The following is an 11100-nucleotide window of genomic DNA, read 5'->3' as shown; positions in this document are numbered from 1 at the left end:
GGCGAACATCTCTAGTTTTGTTCAGAATCTAAAACTACGATAACAAACAACTCAGTTTTAAAACTATATTATATTAAACTATATATTATACTATATTATATAAAAATATATAATACAAAAATACTATATTATATTGTTAGAGAATGAAAGGTAAACTAGATGAATACAGTGATATTGCTCCCGTAGTGAATAATCAATTACGTGATGAATTAATTCGCGCTATTTTTCTGTTTTTAAAATTAACTGTAGTTATTTTAGAATGTCTAAATACTTAGCGTTTCAGTGTGTTCAGTATTACTGTGTTCAGTTGGGTACCTTGTCCTGTTGAGGCAGTGAAACTCTGGCTTGCATCTAGAGGTTGTTCTTTTTTTACCGATCTTGAAAATTTTCCGAAAAAGTTTTCCACAATGAATTCGAAACTGTTTGCTTTGAAACGCGTATAAAAAAGGATTAATGCAACACGATGAAAACCCCAGAATGATCCCAAATTTATAATAATCTGAATTCCATTCAACGGCTGACACGTTACCATATTGAAACAAGAGATACATGATATTATTCGGTGTCCAACATATTAAAAATGTTATCAAAACCATGAGCACAATTCTTATACTTCTCGCTTTGTTCTTCATGATTTTGACAAGTTGTCTTGCATCTCCTAGGGCAGTTTTTAGCGTCTTATCCAGACGGTTTATACGCTTCCTAATACGGTGGAAATTTATAAGAAATATCACGGCTGGAGCAAGATATTGACTGATGAAAAGAATCGAGAATATGAATATATTAGGCAGTTTTTTTGGCCAGTAATAACAACTTGTTCCAACTGTAGCGTTTGTAGCTGTACTGTAGCGAACTCCAACTATAACCGGCAATTCTCTGGCAAAACCAAAGAACCACGCTAAAGCTATGTATACGTAGGTCTTCCTTGTCTTGCCCAAACGCGTCGTGAATGGTTTTGAAATAGCCGTATACCGTTCAAAGCTGATAACAACTAATAAATATATTGAGACGCCCGCCAGCCAAAACTGAGGAACATCTCCTGTGATCAGTTTACAGAATACATCACCTCCGACACCAGTAGGATGAGGAAAAGCGCTTGTACTCATTATATACACTGGTAGACATACTATTGATAATGACATGTCGACTATAGCTAGCGCCATGAGGTACACATTGAAAGGCACGTCACGAAAACGATGTTTCTCTGACTGACCACTATTTCTGATAACAAGGATTACGGTAGCGTTACCAAGAACACCAATTATAAAGATGAGACTATAGCAAGCCAGTTGCCACGATCTTAACTCAAAGTTCGCCATTTTGTTTAACAAACGTTCACATTTCAACCGATTATTTCCGGGTACGTTAGCTGCGTTATCGTTTCCTTCTTGTTTTTTGCACTTGTATTAGCACAAAAATGAAACTACATCGCATACAGAAGTTACAAAGTCCAAACCTATTGATTTCGAAATAAAAGTTAGAGCTTTTGAGTCGGAAAGGTTTTGAAGCGTCTTCTATATTGTCTTAGCCCTTAGGTATTCCTGGAAAGCTGACGGAGTTCCCTTTTTAACGTTTTCCAGTTTCCACGTAAGCCCGTTTTCCAGTAGGCGAACTTATTCGCGCGAACAGATAAAAAGTAGGAAGCGATGCTACTTTTTCGTGGCGAATTTTTTCACAAACCCGGCAATCACATCACCGGATTTCAGATATCGCTTCGCGTTGCGCGAATAAATTCGCTTAGTGGAAAACGAGCTGTAGGTCAGGTGATCCACCATGTCCATGTATCTCTTGTGTCATAACATCACGTGTCTCATGGTTGATATGATTTATCCAATTAGTTTTCGAATTATTTATTTATTGTGTGAAAACTGCTCCGACCTATGATCGTAATCTGAGACAAAGTTATTTTTGTTGCTACAAAGTATTGGTTTTCAACTAGGTTTTTTTTTAATTTACACGCAGTACACGGAAAACTTGAGAACAGAGAATTGAACAGGAGAATTGGACAGGAGAATAATGTAACTGTTAGGAGATTAGGGTCAAAGGCACTGCTGTCAAAGCGCAGGTTTTGATCGTCAGGAGCGTTGCATCTCATCTATACACAGGCAGCAAATGAACGTCACAAATAATCCCAGATTAATCATACAGTGTATCATCTGTCAGACGAAAATTTTAAACTTATTTATAATTTCAGGTACGTTATCCAGTGCTGTTTCAACGACAATGATGCTTCAGGATTCAAATACCCAGCAACGCAGAGGCAAAATATTTTTAAACCGGCCGATAATGTCGAGGGAAAGCGTGGAATTTATTGCAATTTAAATATAGCTCAGTGCCCCGCACCTGAAACCCGGCCCAGTGAATCTATGACGTCACATGCAAGAATTTAGAATTGTGAAAATATGGAGTCCGAAAAGACAGCACGTGTAAAATTGATTTTAGAGCTTTTTGAGATCGGCGCTCTAAAATTTGGGACCTTCACCCTCAAAAGCGGCATTGAATCGCCTGTATATTTCGACCTTCGTGTGATCGTGTCTTATCCAAAAATTATGCTGCAAGTTGCAGACGAAATGTGGAAGTCTGCTGTAGGTTTGAATTTTGATCAACTTTGTGGCGTGCCTTACACCGCCCTGCCAATAGCAACATGTATGTCGACAAAATATAATGTTCCTATGATGATAAAACGAAAGGAAGCGAAATCATACGGTACAAAGAAGCTTATTGAAGGAAAGTTCGAAAAGAACACCGTGTGCTTGGTAATAGAAGATGTGGTAACTACAGGATCAAGTGTTCTTGAGACGGTGCGTGATTTAGCAACAGTTGATGTGGTAGTTCACGATGCTATAGTTTTGCTCGATCGATGTCAGGGTGGCAGAAAATCCCTTGCAGATAAAGAGATAAAGTTGCATAGTGTATTTACACTTAGAGAGGTCTTGTGCATTTTAGAAGAAACAGGCAAGCTTGATAAAGTTATGGTTGAAAAAGTAGAGGCGTTCATTGAACAAAATAGCATGGTACCAGTGGTACCCTCAGTTCAAAGCACAACACCTCTGACGTACCAACATCGTGCTACCATAGCAACAAATCCAGTTGCCCAGATGTTGTTCACTATAATGCATCAGAAGCAATCAAATTTATGTGTATCAGTAGATCTAACATCAACTGCAGCAATTCTAGATTTAGTGAAAAAGGTTGGTAATTTCATCTGCATTGTGAAACTCCATGTTGATATTATTGAAGATTTCAACATGAATTTTATCAAGGATTTGCAAGCCCTTGCACAAAAACATAATTTTCTCATCTTTGAAGACCGAAAGTTTGCAGATATTGGTAACACTGTTAAGTACCAGTATGGTTCTGGGGTTTACCAAATTTCAGAATGGGCGCATATAATTAATGCCCATTCAGTTCCAGGGGAAGGTGTTGTCAGAGGACTGAAAGAGATTGGAATGTCGAAAGGAAGAGCATGTCTTATGATTGCCCAAATGAGCGCAGCAGGAAATTTAGCAACAGGTCAATATACTGAGGCAACCGTGAAGATGGCAGAGGATAACTCAGATTTTGTGATTGGTTTCATTTGTACATCACAGGTGGCTGATAACCCAGCATTCATTCACATGACCCCTGGAGTGAAGTTACAATCTGGGGGTGACAACCTCGGACAGCAATATCAAACACCAGAAGAGGTGATAATTAATCAAAGAAGTGATGTGATTATTGTCGGTCGTGGAATCTATGCAGCAAATGATCCTGTTGAAGCTGCAAAAACTTACCAAGAAGCTGGCTATAATGCTTACAAGACTAGATTGGGATTGTAGTGATTGTACTAATTCAGGACATTTGTTTGAATCTAATTGAAAACTAACATACATAATTGTATTTTCTAATACCTAAAGCTGGATAGTTTTATATCGAAGTGGGCCTGGTTATTTCTGAATAACGTAAACTAAAGTGTAGTTTTACCTATTCAAGGAAGCAATCCTTTGCTGTGTTTATTCACTGTGTTTGGTTATAGTCAATGGTGTTTCAATAATCTTTGCAGTAAGCCAATATCTGTCAAAATTGCCTCAAAATTGTGTGCATTAAGAATAACGATATTTTGATCCAGGACACGAATTTTCATTATGTCATTTATGATTTCATATAGCTTGAAATATAATAAAAGTTACTAACTGTCATATTCTCTTAAAGCATTGTTTTTATTCATTCAGTTTTGGAAAGAACTCCTAACAGGCTTACTGAATAAGATATCACAAACTAGGTTCACAGTCTGACTGTATTGCTAATCAAAACGAATATGAAAATGAAATAAGTTCTTTGAGAAAACATTTAAATCCTAAAGTGTACACAGTTATCCTACTTTTTAAGCCACTTAAAAAAATTACATCTCGCTTCCTTGTTAGTGGCGTGTCCTTGAGGTCGTGCACAACAATAAAATCTTTTCCCATGGTTTGTTCCTTTGTTCTTAACAGTTCTTAAAACGCATGGTTCTTTATGACCTGAACACAACGGAGGAGGTGGCAAGCCTTTCAATATATTCTTCCAGCTTGAAACCACAGCAGCTGAATTACTCACCTCCTGTGTTTCGTCTTGAGGTGGTGTAGGATTTAGATTTGGAAATGTCGGAGTGTTTGATGAATCAAGTTCACTGCTTGTAGATGTTGAACTTTGACTTGAATTGGTCATGGAATGTTGGGAACTGCATTGCCATTGTTCTATATTAGATGTATTCCATTCGAGACTAGTTTTAGGTTTTTCTGCATTTGCATTTACGGATCTATCGCTGACGTCTTTGCCACTTTCCCAATTGCTTGTCTCAGCATAGATCTCAGTTTTCTTTTTAAAAAATTGAGATATTTTTCCTTGCGAGGTACTCCCATTCGTTTTCACTCGTTTTGCCTGACTTTTTAACGACGAATCTGCCGACCGTTTTTCAGAACTTTTAACCGGAATCTCTCTGTTTCTTGCCTTTATATTACTTGTGTTCGAACATTCGTCCTTCTTCTTAAAGAAATCTTTAAGTTTTTGTTGTTTTCTGGAGAATTCGGGCATATATTTTGTACACAGAGGAGGAGGTTTTCCTGAATTTTGGAAAGTGTTTTTCAAAGAAGCGACGACAGGACAGTGATCAGAACCTTCAATATCTGGTCGTATGATACAATCTACAAATTCTCTATTGAAAAACGCTGAACTTGAGAAAATGTAGTCAATACGTGTTCCATAATTTGTCTGCCTTGCACCCGTTTTAGTCGACCAACATGTAAACGCGGATTCTTGGTTGGGGTGAAAATAACGAAACGTGTCGATGAATTTTGCATTTTGTGCTGCGGTGTCGTTGGATTTGAGTTTTTCTTTCATTTCAGAGCACTGGCCCAGTGTCGTAGGTTGAATTTTATCCGACAATTAGAGATAGGAATATCACCGTCTTTTCGATCCCAAATGAATGAATTTGCCCATTGTCGGCTTGGATTCGAGTCGAAGATCTCCTAGGAAACAAAAATGTGACAAATCGTCGTAGTTCAGACACAAACAGAAATTGCAATTCATCGGTTTACTGCGTATGATACCCGGAAACTTACAGGGTCGTTTGGATCACAATGATCAATTAGTTTATGAGAGACATTGAAATCACCCAGCGTAATCACGTGCCTTGAAATAAATGAACGAAGGAATAAGTAAAGTGGTGCAGAGACGGAAGAAACCTGACAGTCTGCATGCATGCACGTACTTGTTTTCCTGAATCAAGCTTTTGCATTTCTCTTCAACCAGGGTATAAAATTTGAGTTTAAATTCTATTCTTTCTTTATTGTCCAGATCAGCTCTTGGGCAATAAAGATTCATTATGACAACATGGCGGCCTTCACCATCCAGGTGTTCTGTGAGAATAGTGCGTCCTTCTGCATTCAGCGATTCAAGCTCTTCTACATCAAGGAATAGGATAATCAATGTATAAACGAATGTATCGTATGTTTTCTCACTAGAGGAAAATACTTTACCAGACCCCTCTCGCATAGTACCAGTACAGTTTGAAAACGGAACGAAATTTTCACTTTTTCAGTACAAAATAAGAAAACTAACCAGGAACATCACTCCTAGGCCTAGGCCTTTGATATAGTGCTGCTGATAATACGCCGCTGGAGTGTAGGCAAATATTTATTAATAATAAGAAATCGCGCATATTTGCTACTAAGAATGACGCCAAAACATACAGTGAACAATTACGTCATTCCGATAATAGATTTTGAGGTCCCTCACTGGAATCTAAGACGTTCATGAAACCTATGAATTTGTTCGCACATAGACAATTGTCTACGCGACTATGCACGCACCAAGTGAGGCGTCACATTATCATCTCTGGTCACTACTTCGTTATTCTTAATGGTGTAAGGGTGTGCTCATACGATCCTGGCTTTAGCCTTGTGACTTGTGAGTCTGCAATTAACACTCACATTCATTCATGAATCATGTAGGCTTTCTGTGACATTAATATATCATTTATCTTATTTGATATCTATGGTAGAGCAATTTACTGTAAAGTAGTTGCTTTTGGAAGTAATTACTGCACATAGGAGCTGACTTTTTTTACATATTGTTAGCTCACATAGTCACATTTTAAATTGTTTAAATTGTATAGAATAGTTTTAACCTAGGGCAAAACTACTTTTTGGCAACATAGTCAGGCAATATGTAAGTGGTCTAGTAGGTCAAATATCATCATAGGAATTCCAATAAATATTTTTGAAATAATAAAAGTTAGTCCAGTTAATCCAGTTGCATTGTGAGTTCACTGACATCACAATGCAACTGGATTAACTGGACTAACTTTATATTCAAAAATATTTATTGGGATTTATAGTATGATATCATATTTAAAAGTATATGATGTGATATTTACCATGTGTAAAGACATTCTCATTTTGAACTAAATTAGGATCAGATGATTTTTCTGGCAAGTGGATCTTATCTTCAGCTTTCACTGGTGTTACAATATTGCGGCAAAATGTTGCCACTCCTAATGAAAATAGATGTTGCTCCATTGAAATGTCACATGAAAATTAAACCATTAGAGTCATATAGAGCAATGGGAAATTGCATTTTGAATTCATAGAATATTAGTTAAAACCTGAGTAGCCACTTCGAACTTTTGAGAAACTGAAATATGCATTGTAGCCTTCCACAATAGCTGTCTCTTCTTCTAGCATTTCTCCTGAAATAAAAGTGCACTATATTACATCCCTAGACCTCATACACCACCCGAGATAACAATTGTTCTAGCATGTTCTGGGACGTATTTGATAAAAAATACAACACCCTTCATGTACTTTATTTACAACCATATGTACTAGACATATGGATGTTGTTACTATATATGCAAGGAAATGCAGGCAATACTGATTTAATAGTTTGCAATTAGATATGTGTCTGGGAGTTTTACTTGTAATTTTAGTTTCTTGCAAACATATAACATCAACATCCAGAGAATCAAACAGTTCTTTAAGGGTCTGCTCTTTCTTTACAGATCTGATGCCATTTATATTCCAAGTTAAGATCTTCATTGTTCTTGGAGCAATAGAATGTTACAAAAATTATTTCTCAGAATCCTAATGTTGGCATAGTTAAATACTTTCTTTTGGACAACAAGGTCAATGTCAAGGTATCAGATGGCGACAAACGATGTTTATCAAAAGATATGCCCCATTCCTTCATTGTATGTCTTTACTATTGAGCTGTGCCAGCATGACCACACCATTTTATCACAGTCTAAAGATATATCCTAAACTATGACCATCATCATATTTTTTCACCATATAGAATATATATAGCCAGTGGTGAATATAGCTCAGAATTATAGCTCAGTGGCTGCAGTAAGTGGCTCAGAGAGCTGGTACTAAGCGGGATTCTCGCGAGAGTACCACGCATGATCCACACTGCTAACTGGCCGCCATCACAATTTTACGATATCTGGGCACCAAATAACATGGTTATTTCTCGCAAAGTAAAAAGAACTACGCATCTACTTTTATAATTCAAGTCAAGGTTGTAAAAATGAATACTTAAACTAGGTCTAGAGCGGGAAATTCCCGCCACGAGGAGTAAAATTTGGCGAAATTTCGAGCGACATTTGGGACCTTTGGTTCGACGAAGAGACTGAACGCGGGTGTGTGGTATCAACGCGGTAAAAGTTTTGCCTGTGCAACCACTGTGGATTTTGAATATGATAGTTGTTTTGTAGAACAAAAATGAAGATAGACAGGAGCAAATTGAGAAAAGCTCAATCAGAACTGGTAAAAGATAAAAATAAAAAAATTATTTGCAAATTTCTAATGAACCATGTGCTGATATGTGTTAATACAAGTTTTACTATTGTGTCGTCTTCATAATGACTGGACTAGTATTTTCAGTTTTGTAGTAATTTAGTTTTTCTTTTGGTCTAATATGGTGTAATGGTTGCTGTTTTATATAGCCTGTAAATTGCCAGCAGCTAATTCATAAATTAAAGGAAGCAAATAATGAAGAAATAGCGGAAATTTTAAAAGGAATTCAGACCTGGCACTTTGGAAAAGTGAGTTCAGACAGTTTAGTTTACCAAGTATAAGTATTAATAGAAAACATAGGAAAATACAAGCAATTTCAAACACTATTATTTATGTGACACGAGTAAATGAGCAATATTTGATATATTGTTAACTAAACTATCAAGTATGCTCAAGATGTATTGAATTCCCATATCAGTTCACACTTTTGCCCCTATTTTAGGTGGAATTTAAAACTGTGATAGGTGTAAATGAGTGGATAAGTTGTTCATATGCACACATATATAGTCATAGTCCTTGTATAAATAATTTTCACAGTCAATAGAGGAAGGAAGTTACAGGAATGAATAGACACTTCTTTCAATAAAGATTTGTCTAGACCCTACACCTTGATTAATAAGCTATACCTACCTCTGTGCAACCTTTCTAACCTCAAACCCTTTCCTAAACCTGACTTTATGCAAGAATACTGTGATACCAACCACTTATGAACAACTGCTGTTAATATTTTATCTGGTAGTATATATTCTATATATAGTTGTACAGTTGTAGCCTGAGTGTACTTTTTTCATTTAATATTCTAGTGTGAACTGTTTCACTGGATAGATGTGTTAGATAAATTTGATGCAATATTGGCTGATGTTTCAAAACATGCTGAAGGAAGTGATTGGGTCTTGGTTTATGATCAACTTCATTTTAAAGATAAGGAGCAGGTATTCTTATTTTAGAAACTAATATCAAGCCCTGGAAATTTTTCTGATCTACATTTTTTTTAAAAAGAGCAAAATTTCGAAATACAAAGCCTTCAGATTGTTTACACCATTTTTTAAAATTGATCCATATACATATCATTTTAAATGTAGGCAAAAATACAAGGATTGATTTCAACATCCTTAAATTTACTGGTTTCTTGTGGAGCACTCTTATGCAGACACATTTAAGCTCTATGGAGGTACGCGCTGTTTTGGATTATATATAATATCATTTAAAATTTTCCAACTGTGTGTTTATTGTACTATTATTTTTTATAGCATCTTATAGCATTGCTATCAGCAAGTGACATGGAAGTTGTATTGTGTGTCCTAAATGTGTCTATATTTTCAGGTGTGATTCTAGTTTTCCACAACATGTTTGAAAATATTCCTCTCTATTACATATTCCTGTCTCCAACAGAAATATTTTTTTTCATAGTAAAGGTCAATTTTATCTCTCGGCTACCTGTTGAAACAAAGAAGACACTTCATCAACGCTTGTTTGTTTGGCTGAGGTAGAGGAGCCATGTACGTTCTGTGAATTACTGTATTGTTTTTGATGCATGTAATTATCCTCTCTTTTTCTCTTCTTAGAGCTGGGGAGGTAATGAAAATGGTTATGGTTTGGCTCTTTGTTCCAAGGATGTTCCTGCAGATGTGAGGAAATTTACTTTGTTTTTTCATTTCTTTCGATTAATTTGTACTCATGTACAGCGGAGTACACCTTGGCAAATATTCATTTTGGCCTGCCCAAATTTTGTAAATATTTGCTTGTTAGTTAGATCAAAAATATTATGAAATTATCTCTCTCTTAGCAAAATGATAAAAAACCCAGCAAGACAAACAAAAGTGTATTACAAAACTGTGTATTAAACAAACTTGTATGTTTTGACTTCAACTCAACAGCAATTTCCAGAAAGTGCGAGCAATGTCCATTTTGAGTTTTACTCTGATCCAAAGAAAGAAGATGAAAAGACACCAGATATTTTGGTAATATTCTGATATTTACACTTATCTCTTTCAGCGATTATTTACATGATTTTCTATTTTACAGAAAACTGAGACTCCTAGTTCATCCTTGATAGTTGTCCATTTGGAAGGTATCCATAAGGTAATCTTGATTTCATATTCTAATCACTATTCAAATGACTACCCAAATGACTGTCAATCTGCTCTAACCTGAGACTCATTTCTCTAAACAAGCTTTCTGAAAGTCCAGGAGAGTCATGGAAAAGTTCTAAAAACATAAATTCCAGACAGAAGGTCAGTAAACTTCTCAGTATTCTCTTGCACCAAGGGAAGACATCCTAAGGTTTTTAATGTTTACTTAGATCAAACTGTTCTCAAGAATCAGGCTGGCAAGACATTTTCATTCCTACCCCAAAAGAATCAAATGTCTTCAAGCAAGACTACAAGCAATATCTATCCTTGGTAAGTTGGACTTTTGGCAAAAAAAATTTTTCACATGCGAATGACGTACAGATTGATATTTATACAATTTTCCAAATTGCAGGATACAAGACTTGACGATAAAAAAGTTATATTTTTTTTTTTTAGTATATTCAACAAGTAATCAAGAGAATACTGTCAACCAGTTGCTCTATCCTGGTTTTGTGGAAGAAATTGTTGATGCAATACGCTTGAATGACACCAATTCTAGATATGCCGTATGTTTTATTGTTGATGTTTATGATATAAAGCAGTTAAGGGCTGTTGTAGTGTACAAAGATTGGATAGTGCTATCCACTGAATACTGATTTACTCTGATCATTCTTAAGTCAGATTAAACCTTAGACTTAGTATTCTTTAGGTGG

The 11100-nt window shown here is 36.0% G+C and overlaps 4 protein-coding genes and 1 long non-coding RNA gene across 5 annotated transcripts; 3 read left to right on the top strand and 2 right to left on the bottom strand.

Moving 5' to 3' along the window:
• Nucleotides 1-134: 134 nt before the first annotated feature.
• Nucleotides 135-1686, bottom strand: LOC114521771 (neuromedin-B receptor-like). The gene has a single exon (XM_028542311.1). It carries the CDS (start codon nt 1317-1319, stop codon nt 264-266), a length of 1056 nt encoding a protein of 351 aa, XP_028398112.1. The 5' UTR covers nt 1320-1686; the 3' UTR covers nt 135-263.
• A 657-nt stretch (nt 1687-2343) lies between these two features.
• LOC114521879 (uridine 5'-monophosphate synthase-like) lies at nt 2344-4116 on the top strand. Its single transcript, XM_028542453.1, has one exon. It carries the CDS (start codon nt 2403-2405, stop codon nt 3816-3818), a length of 1416 nt encoding a protein of 471 aa, XP_028398254.1. The 5' UTR covers nt 2344-2402; the 3' UTR covers nt 3819-4116.
• Nucleotides 4117-4157: 41 nt separating this feature from the next.
• Nucleotides 4158-7851, bottom strand: LOC114521880 (DNA-(apurinic or apyrimidinic site) lyase 2-like). Its single transcript, XM_028542454.1, has 7 exons — nt 7436-7851; nt 7124-7207; nt 6896-7012; nt 5729-5921; nt 5580-5649; nt 5435-5486; nt 4158-5375 (listed from the first exon to the last, which is right to left on the bottom strand). The coding sequence occupies exons 1-7, from the start codon at nt 7554-7556 to the stop codon at nt 4357-4359; spliced, it is 1656 nt and encodes a 551-aa protein (XP_028398255.1). The 5' UTR covers nt 7557-7851; the 3' UTR covers nt 4158-4356.
• A 78-nt stretch (nt 7852-7929) lies between these two features.
• On the top strand, nt 7930-9262 carry LOC114521933 (E3 ubiquitin-protein ligase HUWE1-like). Its single transcript, XM_028542507.1, has 3 exons — nt 7930-8285; nt 8465-8563; nt 9119-9262. The coding sequence occupies exons 1-3, from the start codon at nt 8241-8243 to the stop codon at nt 9260-9262; spliced, it is 288 nt and encodes a 95-aa protein (XP_028398308.1). The 5' UTR covers nt 7930-8240.
• Nucleotides 9263-9733: 471 nt separating this feature from the next.
• On the top strand, nt 9734-10530 carry LOC114522024. Its single transcript, XR_003686855.1, has 5 exons — nt 9734-9801; nt 9881-9943; nt 10193-10276; nt 10341-10397; nt 10490-10530. It is a non-coding gene; the product is annotated as an uncharacterized LOC114522024 (long non-coding RNA).
• Nucleotides 10531-11100: the final 570 nt, after the last annotated feature.

Source organism: Dendronephthya gigantea, unplaced genomic scaffold (genome assembly GCF_004324835.1).
Source record: "Dendronephthya gigantea isolate DGI-Jeju-01 unplaced genomic scaffold, DenGig_1.0 000021F, whole genome shotgun sequence".
NCBI lineage: Eukaryota > Metazoa > Cnidaria > Anthozoa > Malacalcyonacea > Nephtheidae > Dendronephthya > Dendronephthya gigantea.
This window is presented reverse-complemented; position numbering and strand designations above follow the sequence as displayed.

Excerpts from the sequence above, each read along its gene's own strand:
- LOC114521771 (XM_028542311.1), bottom strand. The coding sequence starts at position 1,319 with ATGGCGAACTTTGAGTTAAGATCGTGGCAACTGGCTTGCTATAGTCTC.
- LOC114521880 (XM_028542454.1), bottom strand. The coding sequence starts at position 7,556 with ATGAAGATCTTAACTTGGAATATAAATGGCATCAGATCTGTAAAGAAA. Across the intron at positions 7,208-7,435 it reads GCAAGAAACTAAAATTACAA|GAGAAATGCTAGAAGAAGAG; the intron begins GTAAAACTCCCA and ends CTTTTATTTCAG. Across the intron at positions 5,650-5,728 it reads AGCTTGATTCAGGAAAACAA|GCACGTGATTACGCTGGGTG; the intron begins GTACGTGCATGC and ends ATTTATTTCAAG.
- LOC114521879 (XM_028542453.1), top strand. The coding sequence starts at position 2,403 with ATGGAGTCCGAAAAGACAGCACGTGTAAAATTGATTTTAGAGCTTTTT.
- LOC114521933 (XM_028542507.1), top strand. The coding sequence starts at position 8,241 with ATGAAGATAGACAGGAGCAAATTGAGAAAAGCTCAATCAGAACTG. Across the intron at positions 8,286-8,464 it reads GAAAAGCTCAATCAGAACTG|CCTGTAAATTGCCAGCAGCT; the intron begins GTAAAAGATAAA and ends TGTTTTATATAG. Across the intron at positions 8,564-9,118 it reads AGACCTGGCACTTTGGAAAA|TGTGAACTGTTTCACTGGAT; the intron begins GTGAGTTCAGAC and ends TTAATATTCTAG.